A 27,294-nucleotide genomic window follows, 5' to 3' on the forward strand; every position below is an offset into this window, starting at 1 on the left:
CAGTGTTTGTGTCTTTAGGATTCGGGGGGCATCGGCTGGGCAGAGCCTTGAGGGAATTTTCTGGGGTGATGGCGATGCTCCTTATGTACATCGGGGTTTGAGTAACACAAGGGTCTGCGTATGTCAAAGTTCACGCAAGGGTACACGTAAGACATGTGCATTTCACTGTATAAATTTTACCTAAAAATGTCTCCTCTAATTATATTGAACTCTAGTTAGTGATTTGCGTGCTGAACTATTTAGGAGTGAATTGTACTAATGTCTGCAACTTACTTTGAAATGCACCAAAAAATAAGATGAATGGGTAGACAGAATAGATAGGCAGATGAATAAATGCATGATAAAGAAATATAGCAAGACAGTAACAGTAGAAACGGGATACTGGGTACGTGAGTGGTCACTGTACAATTTTTTCAAATGTATTTTTAAAAATAGTCATAATTAAATATTGACATTTTTCATTTATATAATTTTTAAAATTTTATTTATTTTATTTTATTTTTGGCTGAGTGGGTCTTTGTTGCTGCGTGCAGGCTTTCTCTCGTTGTGGTGAGCGGGGGCTGCTCTTCGTTCTGGTGTGTGGGCTTCTCATTGCAGTGGCTTCTCTTGTTGCAGAGCATGGGCTCTAGTAGGCACGCGGGCTTCAGAGGTTGTGGCGCACAGGCTCAGTAGTTGTGGCGCATGGGCTTAGTTGCTCCGTGGCATGTGGGATCTTCCCGGACCAGGGATTGAACCCGTGTCCCCTGAACTGGCAGGTGGATACTTAACCACTGCGCCACCAGGGAAGTCCTATATAATTTTTTATTGTACGTCTTTATACTCATTAACTATAACTTATGTTTTGTTTTTTTAACTTCAACTTTTTATTTTGAAATAATTTTAGACTCACAAGAATTTGCAAAATACTACAGAGAAGTCCCATGTTCTTTTCATTCAGCTTTTCCCAATAAAAACGTCTTACATTGTCAAAACCAGGAAATTGAGGATGGTATTAACTCATGTACAGACCTTAACCGATTTCATCAGTTTTGCACGCACTCTTTATTTTGGGAGGGGGTGTATAGTTTTTTGAAATTTTGTCACATGTATGGATTCTTGTAACCACCACCACAATCAGGACACAGCCCTGCTCCATCACCACAAAGAAACACCCTTATGGTACTTCTGTATGGTCACACCTCCCCACAACTCTAACTCCGGGGAACCACCCTGAGTCTCCATCACTATGATGTCGTCAACGCAAGAGTGTCGTATAACTGGAACCATACAGTATGCAGCGTTTTGAGACTGGCTTTTCCACTCAGTATAATGCCCTGTAATCCGCCCACGTTGCATCAAAAGTTTGTTCCTATTGGTTGCAGAGTTGTTTCCCACGCTGTGGATGGACCTGGGTTTGTTTGTTCATTCACCTGTTGAAGGACAGTTGGCAGTTGTGAATAAAGCTGCTGTGAACATTCAGGTGCAGGCTTTTGTGTGAACATACCTTTTTTATTTTTGTAGGATAAATACCCAATTAATGCAATTGCTGGGTCATGTGGCAAGTATATGATTAACTTTACAAGAAACTGCTGAACTCTTTTCCAGAGTTCTTTTTTATGTTCCCACCAGCAACGTAGGAGTGATCCACTCCCTTACCAGCATTTAGTGTTGTCACTATTTTTATTTAATTTTAGCCATTCTGATAGATACTTCATTATGGGTTTAACGTGCATTTTGCTTTATGGCTAATGATGTTGAATATCTTTTAATGTGCTTATTTGCCATCTGTATATATATATTTTGGTGAAGTGTGTGTTCAAATCTTTTATCCATTTTCTAATTGAATTATTTGTTTTCTTACTGTTAAGTTTAGAGAATTCTTCATATATTCCAGATACAAATACTTTGTCAGATATGTGATTTGCAAATATTTTCTCCCAGTCTGCAGCTTGCCTTTTCATCCCCTTAAGAGAATTTTTTTTAATATATTTATTTATTTATTTTGGCTGTGCCGGGTCTTAGCTGCGGCATGCGTGACCTTTAGTTGCAGCATGTGGACTTCTCAGTTGTGGCATGCAGGACTGAACCTGGGCCCCCTGCGTTAGGAGCATGGAGTCTTACCCACTGGACCACCAAGGAAGTCCCCTCTTAAGAGAATTTTTTGAAGACCACAAAGATCTGTGGGTTGTGCAGGGGAAGTTGAGCAGTGGAGGCACTTAGGTACGAAAAACGATAAATTAACTAATGGGTCAGATCTTTCTTGCTTTTCTTCCCGTTCCAATCTATGATTCCAGCAGTACTCAGGAATTAATGCAGTACTTGCAATAGTGGCTGAGAAACATTTTGTAATATTAATTCACACTTCTCTTGAATTTGTATATAGGTAGGTCTAGATGAAACACTCATTTGACTTAAGGAAAGGACTGAAAAAAAGAAACTTACCATTTTAGGCATTGATTTAAAAAATTACCAAGGGCAAGTAGGTGCTACTGGCACTCACGTGGTTAGAGAAGGTAAAGCTGTGTAGAAGTCAGAATTTTGGCCAAAAATCTAGAAGCATTTTTTTGTGTTATGTGTCATGTCACTGGGAGACCTGACCTCAATTGTGCTGATCATGATGACATTCTCTGGAACAATCAAAAGATTATATGCAAGATTTTCTGGATCTGCCCAAAGATGAAACATCTTGGAAAAACACAACACATACGACCTTGTAACTGCCCTTGGATATGTGATGGGAATGCTAAGTGCTTTAAAGAAAGTAGATTTAATTTAGATTCTAGAAGAACCTAAAAAGTTAAGCAAAACAACGTAAGTTTCTCAAATAAAGAGCAAATCTTGGTCTTGAGTAGAAAATGAAATTTCTCTTGACTTTGCGCCACCCACAGGTATTTGAGAGGGACTGTTGCTTATTAATAATGTTGATGAAAATTTAACAACAAAAAAATCCAAGTTTGGCTTTTTTTTTTTTTTAACAATTGATGAGCCGACATTGATACGTTATTATTAACTGAAGTCTCCATTGAATTGCTTTTGTACCTTTGTCAAAAGTCCGCTGGGTATATTTGTGTGGGATCTGTGCCTGGTTCTTTATTCTGATCCATAGCCCTAGGTGTCTATCCCCCCACCAATGCCACACTGTCCTGATTACAGCAGCAATATTGTAGGTCTTAATATCAGGTGGTGGTCCTCCCATTTTATTCTTCTTTTTCAAGAATTTTTAAGCTATTCTAGGGCCTGTCCTGTCCATATACATTTTAGAATAAGCTTATCTGTGTCTACTAAAATTCTTTCTGGAATTTCGATAGGAATTGCATTAAACCTTTAGATTAATTCGGGGGAAATTAACATTTTTACTATGTTGAGTCTTCCAATCCATGAACATGATAATGTGTCTCCATTTATTTAGTTCTTCTTTGATCTCTTTCATCAGCATCTTTTAATTTGCAGCATACAGATCTTGTCCATGTTTTGTTAAGAGACATCCCTCTCTCCTCTCAGGCCTCCTCCTCCACGAAGCTTTCCCTGCTGTGCACAGGGGTGTGTGTGTGTGCTCTGGTGGCGGTCAGGAGCACTTCCTCAGGGCCCAGGGCCCCTCTTTGGCACTGCTTATTGTAATGACCCCCTTGCTTGCTCCTTGCATCTCACCCCCTGACAGAGCTGGTGCTTGTGAATACTGCCCTTCCCCAGGTCCAGCTGGATTATGTTTTGCTCGGCTTTGGGTTTAGAAATTGGATGCATGCTCTTCCACCCGGACGTGGGGGGGCGGGAATCAGCGGGATTTCCCGCGACTGTCCCCAGCGGCCATTCCTGCTCCCGCAGGACCAAACGCACAGCCAGGGCAGGAGCTTGGCCCTCGAGGCGGTCGGCCTGGCCACTCACTAGCTGTGTGACCTCGAGGAAGTGATCTGGCTTCTCCAGCTTCAGTCCCTGGTCCGTAGAAGGAAGATGTTGGAGGACATTCCTCGTGGGCTTGGAGCGAGCCTCTGCGGGAAGGCTCGGGAAGCGCTGCCCGCCGCGGGAAGGAGGCGGAAGCCCTCGGCGGCCCGCGCCACACCAGGCCTCGCCTCTCTGAGGAGCGGCCCTCGGCCCGTGCCCGAAGGCGGAGGGGGGGGTCGCACGCCCTGGGGCCCGGGGCCGCTGGGCGCCGGGAGCTCCGCCTGGTTCTCAACGCCAGCATTTACAGCTCCCGAGAGACACAACCCCTGGCAGCCATTCACACTTGGCGGTCAGGCGGCGCTCAAGGCTGCGGGGGCGGGGGAGCTGCCGACCAGCTCTGCCCGCTGCCCGACTCCCTGCCGCCCGCGGCCGGCCGGAGGTCCGCACCACCGAGAGGCCGGCTGCTCTCTGCGCGCCTAGAGCGGCACCGGAAGCTTCCCGGGCGGGGCCTCGGGCCGATTTCCGGCCGCGGCGTGCGGGCGGTCGTGCGGGCTTTGTCAGCAGGCCAGCGGGGAGGGCGGCCGGCGGTCTGCGTGCGGGGCGCGCGCCGTCCTCTCGCCGCTGGGCGCCGGGTGAGTGGCGCGTTCCGAGCCGCGGGTGGGGGCGGCAGGGTCCTCCGGTCGGGCGGACGGGCGGGCTGAGTGCGGTCGGCCCCGCACGGGGGTCCCGGAGCCTGGGCCACGGTGAGCCCGGCTCCTGGCAGCCGTCACGGCCGTCCCCGCTGGGCTGCAGTCGTGCCCGGGGCCCGCAGCTTCTCTCCCTAAGGAACGTCGTGTGGGTAAATACCCGGTTCCACTCTCTTGGTTCCTTTCCCTGGCTCCAGGGGTCACACACCCAAGCCGTAGAGCCTCCAGCTTCAGCGTCTGTGTCGCAGTTCTCAAGCCCACCAACCCTTCCGAGGTGGCCTGGCGGGGGGTGGGGGGCACAGGTGCGGCTAGTACTACTGTTTTGCTCTAAGCCTGCCTCCTCTCCCAGGAGCCCAAGGGAGCTCTCCAAATGATGCTGGGAAAGTGGCCGGGGCCTCGAGCCTCTTTGTGCTGGAGGAGATGCAGAGCCGGCACCGCTGCCCTGGCGGGGGTAGAGGTGATGAACAGGATCCCCTCCAGCCCTGGTCCCGAAGGAGAACTCCCAGGTGGGGAGAGGTGATGGGCTGCGCTGTCCCAGCTCTTCCCTGAAGGCTCCATTCTAGAGTCGTATCTGAACCCGGTGGCCGTCTCTGCTGATGTCCTGGACGTCTTACCCCCTCATGCAGTGGCTGCATGGTGGTCATGGGATCTTCAGGGCCTGAGTAGCATGCCTGTGGGTTCCCAGGAGTGTTAGCTGGAGGCCAGTTTGAACTCAGGCAGTTTGTCTGTAGAGCTCATCACGCTGCAGCCTTCTGCAGCGCGTCCTTTCCCCGAGCTCCAGCCCCAATGAATGACAGAAATGTCTTTTGCCCACCTAGGGTCTGAGAGATGCCAATCTAACCGAGTCTTCAGGCGATACCTTGCTCCTGTCCACAGAGGTGGGACTTTCTGTAGATGTAACATTGTAACGGTATCTTAATAATGGTGATAACTGCAGCATCCCTCTTACGGAGAATACAGAGAGAAATGAGGGGGGCGGACTCTATATTTTCACAAGCCTAACTTGGTGGCTCCAGCCCTTCCTGGAGTGATGGTGATGGATTCCTGACTCTCCCGGAAAGGTCCTGGGGACGATGGGGCTCGCAGGGCTGAGCTGAGAAGGCCCAGACCGCATTCACAAGCCGGTGATGGAAGGGGGTGCTCAGGGAAGCAGCCGACCCAGAACAGGGCGAGGCCTTGAACCAGTTCAGGGAGCTGTCAGGCGGGTCCAGTGCTGCTTCGGTTTGTGGGAGATGACTGTTGAGAGGACACGGAACTTGTCAGGAAAGGAGAAGACCGTTGGCATCGTCGGGCAGAGTCCTGGGAGCAAAAACCAAATGGCTGTGGGTGGGGTGGGAGGAGGAGACAGCAGCTGGCTCAGCCTTAAGCGAGTCACCTCCCCGAGCCTCATGGATGGTTGTGAGGAAAGAAGAAAAGCACCCGCCAGGCACTCCACCCCCAACACGGCTGCAGTGGCAGAAGCTCAGGTTGATGACAGTGGCGGCCGCGAGGCAGCGCAGAGGTGCAGCTTCTCCTGGAGCTCTAGTCCGTGTCTTCCTCGTGTGTCTTTTTACTCTCCTCTTCCCATTATTCCCAAGGGTGAAGCTTTGCAAACCTTCCCGCTTCCTTTCTTTAGGCTGTAAGCAGCAGACAGCGACCTTGGCTAACTTGTGAGCCCAAGGCTGTAACACCCTTTCGCCAGTGCAGACAGCTTCTAGTGCCTGCAGCGGGCACTGCCGCCTCACCATCTCTGAGCCCCTCTGGGCTGCTCGCAGGCTGCACTGCCAGGCTGAGCTTCCACTTCATTCCCAGCACTGAGGCTTGCCCCATCTCTCAGCATCAACTGTGTATTTAGACAGTTTCATGTTATATTTTGTCCAGCAAATTCTACATGTTATAACAGAAGAGTGGGCCACGTTAGCCTCGGATGTTATGGAACCAGAAGTCTGGCGTATTTTTACTTCCTTTGTTCGTTCCATTCAGGTTTCTTTAAATGAAAGAGTATCAATTTAATTTTGCTTGAATTCACAGAAGAAAAAGGAACTAAGCAGAAACTGAAAGATTGCTGAATTTAAGATAAATGTTTATTCAAAGCAAGGTATATTTAATTTTTAAATCTTCCTCTAAAGTTAAAAAAAAGTTATGAAAATCATGAAAAGGCATACATTTTTAAAGCTATATTCTTTTTTTTTTTATAAATTTATTTATTTATTTATTTTTGGCTGCATTGGGTCTTCATTACTGCATACAGGGTTTCTCTAGTTGTGGAGAGCGGGGGCTATTCTTCTTTGTCGTGCGTGGGCTTCTCATTGCGGTGGCTTCTCTTGATTCAGAGCATGGGCTCTAGGCGTGCCGGCTTCAGTAGTTGTGGCTCACAGGCTCTAGAGCACAGACTCAGTAGTTGCGGCACAAGGGCTTAGTTGCTCCGCGGCATGTGGGATCTTCCCGGACCAGGGCTCGAACTTGTGAGCCCTGCATTGGCAGGCGGATACTTAACCACTGTGCCACCGGGGAAGTCCTAAAGCTATATTCTTGTAAATATATGCAAGCCTGTTTTCAGGTGGTAGAACAGTCATTTTAAACAAAAAAATCAGAAAATATCACCTCCAAAACAAAAAACCAAGTCTTCCCCCCCTTTTTTTGAATTAAGAAAAATAACAAGATTTAAAATATAAGCTTACTTTTGTAATACTAATCCCAGCTGATCTAAGCAAAATATCCTGTAAAAGTGACATCATAGTTGGGAAGGGAAAAAGTCTTCGACAGCAGGAAATGGGCAGTGGAGGTAGACAGGCCTGGCTCTGAAGCTGAGCTCTGCCACTTAGCAGCCCTGGGTGATTGACTTTCTCAGCCTCCGTGAAATAGAGTAAATAATAGAGGTCATAGCTGTCTCACAGGGTTTGGCGGTGTCCCTGAGACCATGCAGGCCGGTTCAGCACCGCCTGGTTGGGGTTTGAGGGGCCCTGATCAGTAACACCCCTCCTGCCCTCCCAGGTCTGCACCAGTGAGGCCCATGAGCGAAAGGTCACCTCACTACTGGTCAAAGCCTAGGTTGGAGTGACATTGGACTCCTCAGGCGAGTGCTGGTTAGACACTGTCCTGCCTGCTGGACACCCTGTCGAAGAGGTTGGGTGCTGCATGCCACTTATTCTCTCAAACCTTTCACTTGGCGGACTCCTTCCACCTGTCTGGGGAAGAGAAGTGGGCGGAACGCGTCAGGGCGCATCCTTCCTCTTGGCGCCGGAGGCACAGGGCTGGCTGCTCCCCCCAGCGCCTGACGTGTCGTGGGGCCTCTGGGCGCCTGCGAGGGTGACGGTGCTCAGAACACCGGGTGCCTCTGTGCGAATGAGCTTGAAGAACGCCAGAAAGTGTTGCAGACGGATGGGTGTAGTGTGAGCCCTTGTTTATATCTGAAAATCGTGTGTACCTAAGTAAATGTATCATTGTTTTTGTTTAATCAGAGGTCTGGATGAATGTGTATAAACTGAACAGCTAACTGGTTCTCTGTTGGATTGCTGGGGGTTATCATAGTCTATATTTTATGTTTACCACTTGAAATATTTTTACAAGGTGTATCTTATGTTTTTAATCGCTAAGAATTAACAAGATATAAAAGTAAAGTAAAACAGGATATGAGACTGAGGAGTGTGGTCCTGATTTCATAATACATTGGTGCAGAAAAGCACTAGAGGAAAAATGTCCATGTGTAATCTGAGTGGTGGGGTTAAGGGTAATTTTATTGTTATTTTTTAAGTTTTTCTTAAATAGCATAATCTACCTTTATACCTTGAAAAAATAACTAGTTAAAAGTAATTTTTATAAGCAGAAAAGATTTTAAACCAACTTAGTGGGCCTTTAACTCAGAAGAACATTCTCAGTGAACGTCACCAGGCAGTGGTCGCAAATGCTGTGTCACAGGCACCCCAAGAGGGCTCCTGCTCCAGGAAGCTGTGTTGCACATCTCACACGGAGAGGAATGCCTCGCGTAGACTGGTGCCCAGCTTCTCACCCTTCTTGTCAGCTCTCGGTGTGCGGGTTCAGTTTCTTCGTCATCACAGGGAGCGTTGCATCTGAATATTCAGGTTGTCTAATAGCAGTATTTAAGCATGCGTTCATTTTGCTGTAACAGAGATTCAAAAATAGTGTTTCCAACAGGAAACTTGGTTTCTCATGTTCCATCTCACAGGCAGGTGGGCGGCTCTGCCCCTCCAGCGCCCTGGAGCCTGCCGTGCTGTCTCGTGCACGTCACCGCAGGTGGGCGAGAGGGTGGGAGGCGGGTGGCACACGCACATCCCTTCCGTTCCTGTCTCACAGCTGGAATCAGTCACAGGGTCACACCTCACTTCAGGGGACTTCAGGAAATGAAGTCATTCGCTGCTGTGTGTCCACTAAAATTTCTGGAGGGGTTTCTATCACTCAGAGGAAGCAGGGACGCCGGGCAGTGTGTCTCTGCCACAGTTTACCCCATGGGCCACCCTGGGTCCCACACCAGGTCATGCTCAGTTACTGCTTCCGCCCAGAGCCAGGATCTCTGTGTGTGGCCTTCTCCCGGCACCAGGGCCTCTTCACGTGGTCACAGTCTAAACTCAGACAAGTCCCAGCCTTCCCAAATGCTGTCTCCACACCCACCACATAGATGCCCCCACTCAGGAAGGGGAAGAACCCCAAAACCACGGCAGTCGCTGGTCCACAGCAGCTGCGGTTCCCAGTGGAGTCTGCGAGCGCGGCCTGAACTGGTGGCCACTGAAGCGAAGGAGTCCCAGGACCCAGCGGAAATGAGGACCTCTGTCGACCAGAAGACAAGCACAGGACCGGTTGTGGCAGCTCTGTCCCCAAGCCCGAGCTGCCAGCCCCTCGGTGTTGGTGGGTAGGAGAGAGGAGGGCGCGCGGCGGTGTGTTCACGCGGTGGAGGCCGCACACCGTGAGGTCTGTGCCACACAGGCGGCCTCCCCAGCGCGGCGCTCAGCGTCAGCAGACACGTGGTGGGGTCATGAACCTGCTCGGGAGTTAATTAGATAGTGTGGAACGTTCTACAACCTCAGGGGTGTTCTGAAAAGCACTGAATTGTGCACTTTAAAATGGTGAATTTTATGGTGTGTGAATTCTATCTCCATAAAAAGTGGGTACGTGTTGAATAAAAAGCAGACACAAAACATACCTGTATGATTCCATTTAATTGAAATTGAAAACCTGCAGAATTCACCTGTAATAATAGAGATGGTTCCCCTTGGAGGGGGAGCCTCTGGGCTATGGAAGTGGCGGTGGTTAGGCCGGTGTTCGCCAGGAGTTCATCGAGATGTGTGCACGTCCCTCGCCAAGAAAAAAGAGCAGCCTGTTGGGAGGAAGCCCTGCGGCCGTAGAGCTCGCGTTACCTGGTTACACCGCTTTCCTGCCCCCGGGCTGCTCCCCTCCGCCTGGCTCTGTCCTCGGGGGCACATCCTTGTCCTTGGCAGCCACGTTGGAAAGGGGTTTTGGAGGGCATCGCTTTGTGGGGCTGCATAGCAACTGGTCTGCTTCCCACTGGTGCAGATTTGGGGTGAGAGGCAATCATGCGGGGTCGTCTTGGACGGAGCTCCTGGGAAGCGGGCGCAGCTGGGGGGCGCGCTCGCGGATGCACCTGTGAGGAAGGAGGGATTGGGCAGTGGGTCTGAAACAGGCCCAGGCACATCCCAGTGGAGCTTTGGGGCTGGGTGGCCCTTCGGAGTTGCCTCAGGTGGAGACGGGGGTGCTCTGGGCTCCGTCGTGGGCTGGGCCCCAGCTGGGGTGTGGCAGGCAGGGTCCTGAGATGGCCCCGACTGTGCACCCCTCCCGGCTGCCAGGGAGGGCTCTGGCGGTCAGTTGGCATAAGGTAGGGCTAGTCGGGGAGCCCACGGAAAGCAGGGTTTCTGCAGCTGGTCACGGAAGAGAATCAGAGAGGGCGTCTGAGCTGCTCCTGCCTGGAAGGTGCAGGTGCTCCCGAGGGGCCACCAGCCGGTGATCGGGGACAATTCCACAAGCGCAGGGGACCACATTCTGCCAACAACCTGAGCGTGTGGAAATACGTTTTCCCAGAGCTTCCAGAGGAGACCTCAGCCTGGCTGACACCTTGTGCGACCCTTCTCAGGGGCCCCAGTCGTACCAGGCTGGGCTTCCGACCTACGGCCCTGTGAGATGGGAGCTGGGTCCCTTTTCTGCTGGAAGTCTGAGGTGAACTGTTACATAGCGATGGATGGCTCGCAACGGAGACGGCGTGACTGCAACGGAGCTCCGGGTGCGAGAATTCCAGAGCTGGAGAAGGGAGCTGGGCACAGCGTCCCAGAGACCGTGGGAGGTTAAATAAGCACAGGCTTTTCCAAAGCAAACACACCTGTGGAGCGAGGCCCACGTGCAGGTCACCAGAACCCCGAGGGCTCCCTGCACCCCCTGCCAACCATGATCTCCCTAGAGACCATCAATGACTCGGGTCTCCCGCCATGGTTGGTTTTGTCTGTTTCTGAACTTTGTATAAGTAGGATCATACGATATGAACTCTGGCTCAGCGTTACCTCTGTGAGGTTCACCTGTGCTTTTGTGTGGGGCAGGTCTTTTCACTGCTATGCATTCCTCCCTTGTTGGAGAACTCCTCAGTTTACCCTTTCTTCTGTTGATGGATATTTTGGTGATTATGAACAGGGCTGTGGTGAACATTCCGACCCCAGACTTGTGCAGGGCGGGGCCGGGGGTGCACAGGAGGACGTCTTTACCTTGGATTCGATCAAGGACATTTAACCCCATAAAGAGGGAGGGTGTGGTGTGGGCGCAAACACAGGTAGGTTGGTAAATGTGGGAGAAAGTGGGCATTCTCGTCTCATTGCTTCTATTTTCTCACTGAAGGAAGACGCAAGGTCCTCGTCCCTGAGAGGAAGGACGGGGTGTTGGACATTTGAGAGGAGAGGAGAAACCGGGAGGTGATCTTACAGGGGAGTTAGCCAAGTGTAGAAATTGCCGGCAGCTCTCAGGGTCCGTTAGGCAAGTGGTTATAAATGTAGAGAGAACTGAGTCGGCAGGGGTGCAGACACCGATCAGGAAGCAAGCTGAATTTCACTCGAGTTGGGGTTTTCCCACACAAGTATGGCAGAGGAGGGGAAGGGCAGGGGAGTTAGGGTTAATATGCAAGAGAATGAGTGTGAGACATACCCCAAACGGGTATAATCCCATCGACCATCTAAGCTGGGGAAGGAGGGGCAGCGCAGAGGTGGTAAGAGCAATCCATCTGTGTTTCTTTGGAATATGTCTTGAATTTTGAGTGGAGTCCAAGCCACATCCCGCCCATCTGCCATCGGCCAGTCTGTCCCCTGGAGTTGGTGTTAGCGGTGGAGCCCGAAGGGGCCTTCGCCAGCGGAGAGGCCGGCGGGGTGAGCCGAGCACGGTGCTGGGCCGGGAGGGAGGGCAGAGGGAACGTTTTCCTCTCTCCCGCTCCTTGGATATGCGTTTTGCTGCCCGCCCGCTCCAGCAGATTCCCGTCTGTTAAGGAAGGGGAAAGATAACCGTACTCTCTTTGATTGCAGACTGGTGACTAGAAGGTGACTCCGGAGCCTGAATTTCTGAGCATGGAAATCTGCAGAAGACAGTGTCCGAGGCCCTCACAGTGATGGAACTCGCCGCCCCTGCGCCTGGCGGGGGCCCTGAACCCAGATTAGGGGGGCTGTTGGGAAACCTGGACGGGCAGAGCGTGCGGAGCTGCCCCTCCCAGGAGGGAGGTTTCAAGCAGGTGACAGTTACCCACTGGAAGATCCAAACAGGAGAGGCAGCGCAGGTGGGCAGGAGGTCAGGAGGAAGCCCCGTCCTGAGCTCAAACCTCCTGCTTCAGAGAGAGCTGATCGAAGGGGAGGCCCACCAGCACGAGGCTTGCGGAAGCTTCCCGTTTAATTCGGACCTGGTCAGACATCAGGTTTCTCAGGCTGGGGAGAAATCTCACAGACGTGACGAGTGTGGGAAGGGCTTCGGCCAGAGCTCCCACCTCGGGGAGCATCCGCGCGCTCACGGCGGAGACAGACTCTACGTATGTAACGCGTGTGGGAAAGACTTCGTTCTCTACGCGGATCTTGTGGCGCATCAGAAAGCGCACGCGGGAGAAAGGCCCTTCAAGTGCGCTCAGTGTGGGAAGGCGTTCTGTCACAGCTCAGACCTCATCCGCCACCAGCGCGTCCACACCCGGGAGCGACCTTTCGAGTGCAAGGAATGCGGGAAAGGCTTCAGTCAGAGCTCGCTGCTCATCCGGCACCAGAGGATCCATACAGGGGAGAGGCCCTACGAGTGTAACGAGTGCGGCAAGGCCTTCATCCGGAGCTCCAGCCTCATCCGACATTACCAGGTCCACACGGAGGTGAGGCAGTACGAGTGTGAGGAGTGCAGGAAGGCCTTCCGCCACCGCTCGGACCTCATCGAGCACCAGAGGATCCACACCGGGGAGAGGCCCTACGAGTGCAACGAGTGCGGCAAGGCCTTCATCCGGAGCTCGAAGCTCATCCAGCACCAGAGGATCCACACTGGAGAGAGGCCTTACGTGTGCAACGAGTGCGGGAAGCGTTTCAGCCAGACGTCGAACTTCACTCAGCATCAGAGGATCCACACTGGAGAGAAGCTCTATGAATGTAACGAGTGCGGGAAAGCGTTCTTTCTGAGTTCATACCTTATTCGACACCAGAAGATCCACACTGGAGAGAGGGTGTATGAGTGTAAGGAATGTGGGAAAGCTTTTCTCCAGAAAGCCCATCTCACTGAGCATCAGAAGATCCACACTGGGGACAGGCCCTTTGCGTGTAAGGACTGTGGGAAAGCCTTCATTCAGAGCTCCAAGCTCCTCCTACACCAGGTTATTCACACTGGAGAGAAGCCCTATGTATGTAGTTACTGTGGGAAAGGCTTTATTCAGAGGTCAAACTTCCTTCAGCACCAGAAAATTCATGCTGAAGACAAACTCTATGAATGTAGTCAGTATGGGACAGAGTTCACCTCAACTCCAAACTTTAAAGGTAGTCAAGAGGTTCACCAAGAGGGACTTCCCTTGAGTCAGACCCCCATACATTTGGGTGAGAAGTATGTAGGTCAGGGGGAACACACAGACTTATAACTATTCTCCAACTCACTGAGTGATACTCGAAGCGAGTGGTGTGAGCCCTAAGTCATGAGGCTTTGGACGTGTCAGCATTTCCCGGAGTCACCGGCAGGGCTGCCTCTGGAGTGGGCTGCCACCTCCCACTTGGCTGCCCAGCCGGCCCGCCGTCTTCCTCCTCCGCTGGGAGCACGTGCCCGCGGGAGAGCCACGTGACTGGACAGCTGACTTGGAGCTGGACCAGCTTGGGGGGAGGAGCTCGGCCTTGGGAGAAGGTTCTTCTGTTTCATTGCACAATTACAATTCACCCCAGAGTTAAATCCCTTCTAAAGTAGAATTATGTATCTAATCGTATCACTTTAAAAGAGTATTCCTTAGCATATTTTGATCTATCAGAAAGGCAAGTTGGAGAAACATCCTTTCTTATCTAAAACCACAAATTGGTTCCCTGTCGTCCTTAGGATAAGTTCCAATCTCCCCATCCTGCATCCGAAGGCCTTTTGCTTCCTGGGGCCTCTTCTCCCACCGGTTAACTCCCTGCCGCACCGTTGGCACTGCGGCAGCGCTAACTGCTGGACGTCCCCACTTACCCAGGCCGCTCCTGCCTCCTTGCCTCTGTCCTGGTTGGAATGCCCCCTCTCCTCACCCGGCTGACTCTCGGCTCAGCCCGCTACCCCTCTGCTTCCGTTCCTCGGTGGTCCTTCACCTCTGTTACTGCGCTTACTCTGATATGTCAAAATCGTGTTTCAGATCCTCTCTCTTTCCTTGTTACAGTGTTAATTCCTAGAGCACAGTGAGCGTATCTGACTGATTTATGTATCTCTGGCATCTAGAGCAAGGCAGTAAAAAGCACACCCCAGCCCTTGAGTACTTGGTTTGTCCTCTCTATACTGCTGTTTAAAATATGTTTTTGGATGCTCTTTTTGTTGTTGCTATTTTGTCTAATCTGCTGGTCTGTCAGAAATACCTCCTCTCGGCCCTGCTGGCGTCTTCGGCTCATACTGCGTTCAGCACTTGCAGGCAGTAGCCAGAGTAAGAAGGCGCCCCTTGTGTTTTTGCCTTCACAGCTTGTCCATGACTGTCCACTTGCTCTGGGGGAGGCTTGTCCTCAGTCAGTCATCTGTGTATCTTTCTAATTCATTCAAAGGGCACACAGTCCTGGTACGCTACATGACTTTTCCTGTCTCAGCCATTCCATGATTGAGCTCAACTTCTTCCCCTTTCCCTGCTCTCTGACTCACTTTGTCATTGATTTGAAAATGTAATTATCTAAAAGGACCAGTGCTAAATACTGGGAAACCGAGATGAATGAGACACCATCTGTCCTGAAGTCGTCCAGAGTCTGACGGGGGAGGCAGGAAGGTCACAGTACGCTGAGTTAAGTGTTGAAAGAGAATTGTGTTCCCAGTTGTGCAGGAGCATAGGTAAGGAGGTGATTAATTTGGCATGGGGCATCTGGGACGGCTTCACAGAGGAGGTGACAGCAAACTGGTCTACAGAGATAAGTAGACATTTGTCAGCTAGAGCAGAGGATGATCTGGGAGGGAATCTGGAGAAACGGGAGGACTGGCGGATCCCTCTCTGGGTAGGGCTGTTCAAAAGCAGGCCAGTTTCCTTACACAGAAGAACTGTTAGTTGTTCCCTCTGAATTTCTTTTATCTGAACATTAACAAAACAACCAGTTTTGAAATGCTGTGATAATGGATTGCCCATGAGGGCATATCTTGAGTTCTTAAACTCCAGCAACCCTAGAAGCCTTGAGGGGGTAAATAATTCAAAAAGAGCATACAGTACTCCATCTTTTGGAAAACTCACCGTTACTGGAGATGTTTCAAATGGTATAGAAGCAGGTATTACCAGACCATTTTAACCAATTTTGTTTAGTTGAGGTCCAGTTGCCATACAGTAAAACACCTATTTTAAGTGTACAGAATTTTGACAAATCCATACGCCTGTGTAACCATCATCATGATCAAGAATAACATTTCTGTCACCCAAAAATGTTCCCTTTTGTCCTTTCCCAGTTAATCCCACCTCAGGCCCAAGTAACAACTTTCTGTTAGTGTGGATTCATTTTGCCTGTTCCAGGACTTCATATAAATGGATTCATATGGCATGTAATCCTGTGTAATCCAAACTTCTTTCACTTTGGCATGTTTTAAAGACTCAGCTGAGTAGTTCTGTGTTTCCATAGCTCTTTTTCTTTGTGAGTAGTGTTCCATCGTATGGGTAAGCATCATTTATTCATTCATCTGTTGATGGAAATTTGGGTTTCCAGCTTTGGCTGTTATGAATAAAACTGCTATGAGCATTTCCGTAAAAGTATTTATTTGGACGTGCCTCTTTATTTCACTTGGGTAAATGCCTAGGAATTTAATTGCTGGATTATAAGATATGTGAATTTTAACTTTATGAGAAATTGCCAAAAAGTTCTTCATCGTGATTGTAGACGTTTACACTCCTGCACTGGCAGGGTTCCATTGGTCCACATCCTTACCAACATGTAGTATTGTCACGGCCGCAAACCCTAATCCGCTCCAGTGGCATATAGCGATGTCTCTTTATGCTTCTAATTTATATTTTCCTGCTGAATGATGACGCTGAGCATCTGTATCATTTTTTGTGATGTGTCTGTTCACATCTTTTGCCCATTTTAAAATTGGGTGGTTTGTCTTATTTACTTATGAGAGTCTTTTTTATATTCTAGGTCAAAGTCTCTTCCCAAACATGTATTTATTTATTTATTTATGGTCACACCACACGGCTGTGGGATCTTAGTTTCCCGACCAGGGATTGAACCTGGGCCCTCGGCAGTGAAAGCGCTGAGTCCTAACCACTGGACCGCCAGGGAATTCCCCCAAACATATACTTATTATGAATACTTCCTTTTAGTCTTGGGCTTACCTTTTTTTTTTTTTTTTTTTTTTGGACTTAAGAGACTTTAAAATGATTTGGAGTGGTTTACAGCATATAATGTGGTATTTAGTTTTTAGTGGAGAAAGTTGCTAGTCACCTGTAAGAAAACAAGCATTGTGGGCATTCCTAAGACAAATGGAATAAAATCTCATCACTTTTGGCTATAACCAGGCTTCTCACCAATAACTGTATTAATTTTTCCAGTATTCAGACATACCCTAAAAGATAAAAGAGAATGTCTGCTTCTAAATCACATCCAATGTGAACTTGCATAAATGCAAAGCATAAATAGAGTTCTTATAACTCCACAGGCACCTGAAAGTTTTAACTACGCTTTGTGCTCACTTCATATTACATAAAGAATAATGGAAATATGGGGAATACTTCAAATATAAATATTTTACAAATCTTTACTATGTGGTTGTCTTATTCTTGTAATACTCCACTCTGGTGGCCTTTGTTTTTGCTTGTAAAATTAAGTTTAAGTAGCACATTAACCTTTCCCCTTAAATATGCCTTTTGATGTTCATTATTACACCAAAAAGAAAAAAGAAAGAAATTAACAACCAAAAAACAGATGAAGATGCTGCAAGGGAAGAGATAAATGAGATACAATTCCTTAGGTGTAAAAATATGTTGTTTCAAATTCAGAAGAATTTAATAACTTTGTTATTTCATATGTATCTGGAAATGGGACAGATACATGTCCTGATCCTGTCAAACGAGGTAGAGCTCCAGCCAGCATTTGGTACAACTTTCCAAGATAGGGTTAAAGTGACATTCCTGTTTCCCTTGAGACCATTTCCATTGCCAAAGAAAAAATATTTTTTTCATATCTTTCAAAAACGTGACGTCTTCTACGTTTTTCAGCGTGATGCGCGAGACTCGCTCCGGTCTTTGAAGGCGGCGGTGATGAAGCAGCCAAAGGCCGACAGCAAGTTCCTGGCTTACCTTTTAATTTTCTTAATGATGTCTTTTGAAGATCAGATTAAAAAATTTTTTGATTAAGTCTAATTTACCAAAAATTTTTATATTTTACGCTTTTTGATTTCTGTCTTGGTTTTTTAAAAGTCTTTTCCAATTGTCATTGCCAGTGTGTAGAAATACATTTGATTTTTGTTAATTGACCTTGTATCTAGCAACCTAGATGAATTAACTTATTGGTTCCACTAGCTTTTTTCTAGATTCTTCAGCATTTTCTATGTAGATAATCAAAGAATTTTACTTCTGCCTTTCTAGTTTGTATAGACTTTGCTCCTTTTTCTTGCTTTATTGCTGGGCATCTTATACAATTTTCATTAGAAGTGATAGGACTTCTCGTCTTGTTTTGATATCATGGTAGCATTGCTCTCAAAGAGTTGTGAACTAGTCTCCCCACATCTATTTTCTGAAGTTGTTTGTATAACGACATTATTTCTTCCTTAGACCTTTGATACATTTCACCAGTGAAACCCTGGGGGGTTCTTTGTGGGAAAATTGCAAATTCAATTTCTGTAATAGATATAGCACTACTCAGATTTTTCTATTTCTTCTTGTGCCAATTTGGTAACTTGTATCTTTCAAGGAATTACTTATTTCATCTAATATAACTGAGGCGTTGGCATAAGGTTGTTGAAACATTTCATTGCTTTTGTGCATTGTATTTTACATTCTATCTTAATGAGTTATATTTAAAATGATGTCTCCTCTTTTCTTCCTGGTATTGGTGATTTGTGTCTTCCTTCTGCTTTTCTGATCAGTCTAGCTACAGATTTACCAAGGTTATTAGTCCTTTCAAAGAAGCAGCTTTCGTTTTCCTTGATTTTCTCTATTGTTTGTTTCTTATTTCACTGAAATAGAACCATTTTATTCCTTTCCTTCTACTTTGAGCTAGATTCCCTTCCCTTTCCTGGTTTATTAAAGTGGAAGCTTAGGTTATTAGTTTTAGACCTTACTTCTTTTCTGATGTAAACATTTAAAGCCAGTAATTTTCCTCTAAACACTGCTTTAGCTGCATTCCACAGACTGACGTATTCTGTCTGTCTTTATTATTATTCCTGCGGCCCGGGAGTGTGGGCGGGGTCGGGCCGGGCGGCCCCAGGGCCCTCCGCCACCGAGACGAACTCCTAGAGGGGCGGAAGCGCAGCTTCCGGCGGCAGGAGAAGCACTTCCGCTGGGAAGTTCTCGCTCTCCCGCCGCGGCCGTTCCCGATCCCGTGCTCGCGGAGGTCCGGTTAGGCTTACCTGCAGGGGCCCACCTGCCGGTCAGCGTGGGCGCGCCCGCCCGCCTCAGGCCCGTCCCAGCGCGTCCTCCGCCTCGGGCCCGTTTCCTCTCCGGCTGCGCCCTCCCCGCGCGGCCCCGTCCGTGGTCGTGGGCGCCCTCCACGTCTGCGAGTCCAGCCTGGACCGCTCCGGTGGGAGCCAGACACTGTGCCCAGCTGCCGGCTTATTATCAAAAACATCCCGCTCGGGGCTCCTCCGCAGGTGGGAGCCGCGTCCTCCTGCCCCAGACCATCACGCAAAGTGTCTGGCGTTCTAGCTCCGTGGTGGCCTTGAGTCATTCCCGCCTCTCCGTTCCCACCCTCCACGTGTACGTCCTGGACCCCTTCATCTCTCCCCTCGACCACCTCAGTGGTCGGTGGTCGTCTCCCTGTCTCTCCGACCCGGTCTTGTCCTGCCGCCTTCTGATTGGCTCACCGCAGTGGGGGGGTCTTTCAGAAGTGTACCGGATCACAGAGGTGAGGTATTAGACCGTCCCTGCCTTTCATGTATAGCCATGGCCCAGGATGCCTTGGGTACTCCAGCCCTTGCCCGCTTCTCTGGCCGTGTTGAAATGGTATACAAGCCCCTGTGTCCTTGTCTTTTAAAGTAAAAGGCTGGCTCAAGAGTTAATGATTGGGAAATGTGAAGACGTAGAAACAAAGAATAGCTGTTGGGCTGGGGCGCTGGTAACAATTTAGACTATAAATCTGCCACATAGCAGAATCACCGAACTCCCAGTTCCCTGAAAGATAGCGATAGAGGCCTGACACGCATTCCTAAGTTGTATTTACAGGAAGCCAACCCACCAGATGAAAACTGCTGATTGCAAGAACATAGACCCTAGACTGCTTGAAACCAGAAGGTTGATGATGCTTGAAACTTCACCTGGATGCCAGCCAATCCAAGAATTATGCACGAGCTGATCACACACCCTGCAGCCCCCCTCTCTCACACTGCTTTTAAGACCCCTTCCCTGAAAGCCGTCAGAGAGTTCAGGTCTTTTGAGCATGAGCTGTCTGTTCTCATTGCTTGGTGCCTGCAATAAATGCTGTACTTTCCTTCCCCGCAACCCAGTGTCAGTAGATTGGCTTTACTGCGCAGAGGCGAACAGACCCAAGTCTGGTTCGGTAGCAGTATCTCATACAGTTCTCCCCCTTACTCTCTGCTTTCCAGCTGGCCAACTCCAGCCCATTTATAGTCCATAGTGGATGCCCAGTGCAGGGAGCTCTTCTTATTTATCGCTGTGATCATTATTAGTGGGTGGAGGAGCTCAGGCTCTCATGCTAAGCGCTGCCCATGACACCTGTGCCCAGTGCACCTGTTCATGTGTTTGTAGACCATGTATATCTATTAGTGGAAGAGTCCAAATATTCTTCCCATTTTGAGCTTCATTTTTCTTTTTCTTATTGGTTTGTGAGAGTTCTAGTTCTGGATATGAGTCTTTTGTCAGATATATATATTGGGAATATTTTCTCCCAGTCCGTGGCTTGCCTTTTTATTTCTTAACTGTCTTTTGACAAGCAGAAACTTTTAATTTTGATAAAGTCCAATTTATGAATTTAAAAATTTTAAGGTGAGTGCTTTTGGGGTCCCACCAGTGAAATCTCTGCTTACCCCAAGATTATGAAAATATTCTTCAATTTTTTTCTTCTGGAAGCTTTATAGTTTCAGCGTTCACATTTAGGCCCAAGATCGACCTTGAATTAGTTTTGGGTATGGTGTTAGGTAGGGCGTGTTAAGGTTAATTTTTCCCCTTATTGTTCTGGCACCATTAATTGAAAAAAAATAACAACTTTTACCCTTTGAATTACATTGATGCCCTTGTCATGAAACACTGAACTGTATGTGTGGGTCTGTTTCTGCAATCTCTGCTGTTCCATTGATCTATATATCTATGCTTGTGCCAGTACTACACTGCCTTACTGTAGTTAGTCTTAGAATCAAGGAGTGTAAGTCTTCCAACTTTGTTCTTCAAGGTGGGTTATTTGAGGTCATTTGCTTTTCCATATAAATTTTATTATCACCCTGTCTGTTTCTACAAACAAACAAACAAAACCCCAAAACAACTGCTGTGATTTTGCTTGGAGTGGTGTTGAATTTCTAGATCAGTTTAGGGAGAATTGAAAACTTAATACCCATAAACAGGGGATATCGCTCAATTTATTTCCAACTTAGTTTGCTCAGCATTGTTTTTTAATTCTGAGAGTAGAAGACTTGTACATCCTTTGTTAAATATATTCCTAGGTCGGATGTGTGGTTTGGTCCCACACCACCAAGCAGCTAACTGAATTATGACCGTCTCTACCTGGAGATAATATCAGATCCCACAGGTTAAGGGCTCAGTCCCACAAGACTGCCCCTCTCCCCACACTTCAGACACCAATCTCAAGTCCAGGTTGCCACCAGTAATTCTGACTGACTGGCTATAGATCTGCAGGTTCCCACAGCCTCTGCCTTGGGTTTGATTGGTTTGCTAGAGCAGTTCACAGACTCAGAGAAACATTTTACTTACTGGATCACTGGTTCATGATAAAAGGATAAGGCTTAGGAACAGCAGGGGGAAGTTGCATAGGAAAAGTATGGGGAAAGGGCCCGGAGCTTCCAAGGTCTCTCTAAACACTGCACTCTTCTCAAATTTCCACGTGTTCACCAACCTGGAAGCTCTCTGAATCTTTCCAGCCCTGGAGTCCCTCACTCCCGGGAATGGAGAGCAAACCAACCTTGTGTTCTGGGCATAAACTTGGTCATGACACAGAGCTCTTTCAGTAAATTGCTGTACTGGGCTTCCTAATGTTTTGTTAAGCATTTCTGTGTCTGCTTATGAGAGATATTGGCCTGTAAGCTTCTTGTCTTATGATGTCTTTATCAGGTTTTTGTGTCGAGGCTTTGCTGGCTTCTTGACACAGGCTGGAAAAGGTTTGCTCTTCGTCATTCTCCTACAGGCTTCTGAGATTGGTATAGGCTTCCTTAAGGATTTGGTAGAGTTGACCAGTGAATCAGCTGGGTCTGGTGTTTTCTCTGTGACAGGGTTTTTTCCTGTTTTTTGTAAGTTTCATAACGTTGTGTTTATAAGGGAATTTGTCAATTTCATCTCAGTTGCAGAACTTGTTGGCATAGAGTTGGTCATAGTGGAACTAATGCTACTTTTCACATCTGTAGGATCTATAGTGTGACTTTGTTCTTTCATCTCTGATGTGGGGAACTAGGCATCTTTGTCCAGCAGGCCCCTTTCTCTGGGTGTCTTGGAAACTGTCCTCTTCTGCATCTCGGGGCTCCGCACTTCACCCAGGAAAGACACAGGCACTCACTGTGGCCGGAGGCTTTGGGATCCTGAGGAGGGTGTTGTGAACAAACCTGGGGGCAGAAGTAGGATCTGAGCAGACCATGTCTGCACAGTTTAGGGGAGCTTGCGGCTTATTCCCAAAACTTGGTGAAGAATAATGAAGCTCTGGTGGAAGAATTTGATTCAGGGGAAAGTGCCCGAGAACGTTCATGTGTGCACTGCTGCAGGCATGGGCCATCCTGGTCCTGTCTCCTGGGGAAGCACCTAGGGTGGGGTTTAGCCCCCAACTGTCCAGTCACTTGTCTGCGGCTAAGCTGCTGGTTTTCAGCCATAAATGATGGTCTCGCCACCATTTGGTGACAGCCTGTGGCTTGCTCTCTGGAATGTCAGGGTCCGTGTGTCTGGGGGTGGGGGACGCAGGGCACCCAGTGGTTTCCTTACAGTGATGCTGGCCCCCACCTGACCCCCAAATTCCCCTTCCATTATGGAGCGTGCATGGGCTTGTGTCACTGGTTTTTCCTGAATCCCCCTTGGTCCACTGAGAAGGTTCAGGGCTCTTGGGGTCAGGTGGGGCTTCTGGGCTGCAGCTCTCACTCACTTTCTTTGTCTCACAGATCAGCCCTCAGCACCTGCCTTTCCCCGGAGGGGCCCACACGCCTCCCCAGAGGCCTCTGCTGTTCCCGCGGATGTGTCCCAGGTGAGCACCACCTCCCTGTGCCCTGCAGGCTGACCAGGGCCCCAGCCCCCAGCCCACCCATGGGACTGGTCCACTATGGTGGCTTCAGAGGTCTGTGACTGCCTGCCTGCCTGCCAGGTCTGTCTTATGGAGTGGGGGGAATGGGATTCATTTACATTAAGACCGTAGTGGATGTTATAGAAAACATGAAAATACACTTGCTTCTCTAGGTGCTTAGTCTGCTAAAGCTGCCATAACTCAGCACACACGCATTTATTGGTTGATTTCTCACAGTCTGGAGGCTGGAAGTCCCAGATCAGGGTGCTGGCATGGTTGGTTCTGGTGAGGGCCCACTTCCTGGCTTGTAGAAGGAGAGAGAGAGGAAGAGGGTGCAAGAGCGCTCTGGTGTCTCTTCTTATGAGGACACTAATCCTATCGGATCAGGGCCCCACCCTATGACCTATTTTAACCTTAAATACTTCCCTAGAGGCCCCACCTTCAAATGCAGCCATACTGGGAGTTAGGGCTTCTGCAGATGAATCTGAGGGACACAGACATTCAGTCCATGACAGGAGCCTTCCCTTGAGCCTCAGCTTCAGGCCTTTTGAGGTTTTTCCTCCTTTGAGACCCCCTGGCCCCCCGCCTTTTCTTCCAGACACGTGCGTTTCAGCTTCTCTCCATTTCCCACTGTCCTGCAGCCTCAGGAGCAGCCAGGCCTGATGTCCTGCTCCTGGCGGGGAGCTGTTTGTGTTGCAGGTGGCCATACACTTCTCAAGGGAAGAGTGGCGGTGTGCGGACCCTGGCCAGAGGGTGCTGGGCCGGGATGTGATGCTGGCCGTTTCAGGAGCTCGGCTGAATTCGGCCTGCAGAGCCCGTCCAGTCTCTCGACGGCGCCAGGGCCTCGAGTTCAGGCTAAGGGGGTGTGGGAGCTGGAGCTCTTGTCCTGTGGCTGCGGAGGGGCTGTCCTGCACCAAGTCTGGCCAAGGGCATTCTTCGTGCTGCCCTGGAGGCAGCCCACTCTTCCTTCCTCAGACCCGTCCACTGTTAGACCTGGCCCCGCCAGCAAGGAGGGTGGGGAGAGCCTGTCACGGTTTGGCCCTGGCTCCCTCCTCCCTGTCTGTCTTCTCTGCTTTGGGGTGGCTTCCTGGACGTTGCCCCAAGGGCTGGCCTGCACCCTCGCTTTGTCTTCTGTACAGAAAACCGCACCTTTTCTCTCCTTGGAGGATTTTGTGGCCCCATACCTGGCCACATCTCTCGCCTGGAACAGTGGGGTGAGCCGCGGGTTGTGGGGCGGGAGAGACCCGCGTTTCAGGAAGTGCGGAGGGGCCCCCAGGGCCTCCCTCAGCTCCCAGGTGAGCTCAGCGCCCAGCACCCACCAATGGCGTTCTCCTCTCCCATTGGGACCGTGGGCAGGAGCTGCTGTGTGATCGGACCCTGGAAACCCGGGCGGCTCCCCGCCCCTGCACGGGGCGCTGCTCTGCTGAGTGCCGAGCCGGCGGGCGCCGTGGGTGTGCGCGGCGGGGGGCCTGAGAGGGTGTGGGTGCTTCAACCTCGTGGCCGCCCCGGCAGGCGCACGCCCGGGATGAGGTCACAGGGCCTGAGCCCTGCTCTGAGGGGCTTCGTGTGTGGCCGTGGGCAGGTGCCTTATTCCTTGTGCTCGTCCCAGGGATGATGAGGGCGCCTCCCTCCCTCATGTGAGGTGGTGACTATGGTGGTGGTCTTTCGTTTTTCATTTCAGATTCCCTCAGAAGTGAGATCACGCAGATGTGTGGAAATGAGACCAGCTGGGCAGACACTGGGTTGTGTGGAGCCCCAAGACAGAGAGGGTCTCGGGTGCCAGGTTGGAGGGAAGCCGAGGGTGAGTGGTTCTGAAGGACGTGGGTCCCTGTCCCCGGCACCCTCCCCCAACCCAGGAGCCGGGCCTGGTTAGGGGAACAGAGAGCACAGTCTCTATCCTGACTGGTGTCTTTGTTCCTGTGTAAACACAAGTATGTAAGGTACTAGCCGGCTGTTTAGGTCAACGCCCAGTGTTACAGCGCTCCCTCCTGTGGATAACACCAGCGTTGACCTAGCCGTGACCTCATCTGGGTGAGCATTTGAGTTCATTTTCAGCTTTCCACCATTTATAGTTTTAGCTCATCTGTGTGCTTCTTTCTCACTGCTGGGCCACTTTCTTGGAGTGAATCCCTAATTAGATGGGAGTGAGCTGATAAGACATGTTGTGTGGCTTTTCTCCTGTCTCGCCGCCAGCCTGTATAAGTGCCTGTTTCCTCCACTGGGCAAGGGAGGCCCTTTACCGGGGGAGACACTGTAATTGCTTCTGGCAGCCCTCGAGCCAGGGGTGGGGTGGGGAGTGGCGGGAGCTGGCTTCCGAGGGGCTTTGCTCTGGGCCGGGAGCCGGGTGCAGGGTGTGTGGGGCGCAGGGGCCGCCGGCATCTACGACACGTGTGGGACAGTCCTGAGCTGTCACAGCTGCTCGCTGCTCCCCAGACGGTCACATGGGAACCAAGGCCTTCGAGCGTTTCCAATGCGGCCGGGCCTTCTGCGACACCAGAGGAACTACAGAAGCGAGCAGCCCTTCGGCTGCGAGGTGTGCGGACAGGCCTTCAGCCTGAGAGGCCGCCTGGGCCCGCATCGCCAGGTCTGCTCGGAGCGCAAGCCTCACCCGCGTGGCGACGGCAGGAAGGCCTCCCGCCCACGTGCACCCTGTGCGGCAAGGCTCTGCGGGCCCGAGGGCCTCAGCACCCGCCGGAGCCGCTGCGGGAAGGGCGTCTGCCACCTGGGCTTCCTGACGAGGCATCGGGGGACCCACAGGAGAGGGGAAGTGGAGGCGTGCGTGGGGTTCCTCTGGCCATGTTCACATCAGGGAGACTTGGGGGGAGAGTCTTTGTTCCAGACTCCAGGCGTCTTTGCTTGCCCAGCCCCGAAGTAAAAACCTGCAGAGTGGGCTTCTCTAGGGCACCGGCTCGCACTTGGAGGCTTGGTCACTGGGCAGAACACCAGTCCCCCTTGCTCGTGGGAACGCTATTTCAGGTTATCCAAAGGCTTGGTGAAGGATTTTAATTTTTGTCTGAATTCCAGAGAGGAAAACGTGGGGGGCCGTGAGGAGCTGGCAGAGCCCCCGAGGCATCGCACTGAGGGACCACCTGACCCCGATTTGAGCAAGCCAGTTGTAAAAAGGCTTTTTTGAGACAATCATGGAAATTTGAACATGGACAGGGTATTAGGTGGTATTAAGGAGTTTGCTGTGATAACGACAGGGCGGTTCTGTTTTTAAAAGTCCTTAAGAAGGATGCATTCTGACAAATTTATGGGTGAAATGGCATCATGTATGGGATTTGCTTTAAAATTCGAATAAAAAGAAGAAAGACAAAACAGTATCGGCAAAATGAGTTGTTGAAGCTAAGCGATGAGTATGTTTGGAACTTTCCCACATTGTTTTTCTTATTTTACAGGATATTTATATTCTAAGTTCATCAATACATACTGAAGATGGGTGAAAACAGCCATTAAGTTATCAAGGTACGAAGCTGTGTCAGTCTGCTCGGGCTGCCATAGCAACACACCACAGACCAGGAGGCTGAAACGGTGGAAGTTTATTTCTCGCAGTTGTGGAGGCTGGAAGTCGGAGATCAGGTGGCCGGTTCTGACAAGGACCCACCTCCCGGCTTGCAGATGGCGCCCTCGCACTGTGCGCTCACGTGGGGAAGGGAGAGAGCGCGCTGGTGTCGCTTCCTTTTATAAGGGCTCTAATCCCATGACACGGCCCCACCCGACAGCCTCATCTCACCTCATCACCTCCCAGAGGCCCCACCTCCAAACAGCACCACACTGGGGTTAGGGTTTCAACACAGGATTCGGGAGGGGGGATACAATTCGGTTTATAGCAGAAGCTTCTCTGGGTCAGTCCTGCCCACAGAGCAGCTGGGGAAGGGCCTTGCTCCTTCAGGGTGGCCCCATCATGGCCAGTGAGGCCTTAAGGGCGCGGGGCCCACGGCCCTCTGGAATAAATAGAAATGTGCCCTTTGGAACATCCAAGTGGCTTTTCTTATTTATAAAATCCAAACTTTTGTGCCCGTGCTTATATTTTTCTTCCAGCTCAGAGCTGTGAGCAGGGAAGTGCCTGGTTTGTTCCCACCCCACGTATGGAGTTGTGGAGGCCTTCCGATGGCCTCTGAGTGCAAGTTGGGATGGCCTGTCTTGGGTCTTTGGGCAATAAGCGTTACAAAGACTCGAGCCTTGTCCTGCGGGCCAGCTGGCCATGCGTCCGGGTCACCTGTTTCTGGTTTTTACTCCTTTGTGATGCTTTCACCTCGTGATGCCATTGTGTGGAATTAAGTGTGAACGACACAGAACTGTGCAATTAACTACATTCCATCTGATGACGATTATCGAGTGATACCAGTGGGTCACCCTGCGCTTAGTGGCTGCTGAACAGTGGCACATCCGGCTCCCCTTGCTGGCTGGTTTGTCCCAGCCTGCAGTTCCCTCTGTGCCCGGCTGGGCAGGCCCTGGCGGCGAACCCTTTGAGGGAGTGGCAGCGGGCAGACGGCAGGGACACAGCTGCCTCCTTGTGTCCTTGT

The 27,294-nt window shown here is 50.2% G+C and overlaps 1 protein-coding gene across 11 annotated transcripts; it reads left to right on the plus strand.

Annotated features, from left to right (window-relative positions):
* Positions 1 to 4,354: 4,354 nt before the first annotated feature.
* On the plus strand, positions 4,355 to 26,100 carry ZNF623 (zinc finger protein 623). Of its 11 annotated transcripts, XM_082433946.1 has the most exons (7): positions 4,355 to 4,490; positions 12,050 to 19,228; positions 22,650 to 22,732; positions 23,468 to 24,063; positions 24,450 to 24,569; positions 24,701 to 24,799; positions 25,202 to 26,100. In XM_082433946.1, the coding sequence occupies exon 2, from the start codon at positions 12,133 to 12,135 to the stop codon at positions 13,612 to 13,614; it is 1,482 nt and encodes a 493-aa protein (XP_082290072.1). In that variant the 5' UTR covers positions 4,355 to 4,490; positions 12,050 to 12,132; the 3' UTR covers positions 13,615 to 19,228; positions 22,650 to 22,732; positions 23,468 to 24,063; positions 24,450 to 24,569; positions 24,701 to 24,799; positions 25,202 to 26,100. The 11 variants fall into 11 exon arrangements, with proteins under 11 accessions (XP_082290072.1, XP_082290079.1, XP_082290076.1 ...); XM_082433953.1 differs by adding an exon at positions 23,367 to 23,467 and having other exon boundaries at positions 23,908 to 24,063; positions 24,450 to 26,100; XM_082433950.1 differs by having other exon boundaries at positions 24,450 to 24,799.
* Positions 26,101 to 27,294: the final 1,194 nt, after the last annotated feature.

The sequence above is a fragment of the Balaenoptera physalus genome (assembly GCF_965194825.1).
Source record: "Balaenoptera physalus genome assembly, chromosome: 17".
Lineage (NCBI taxonomy): Eukaryota > Metazoa > Chordata > Mammalia > Artiodactyla > Balaenopteridae > Balaenoptera > Balaenoptera physalus.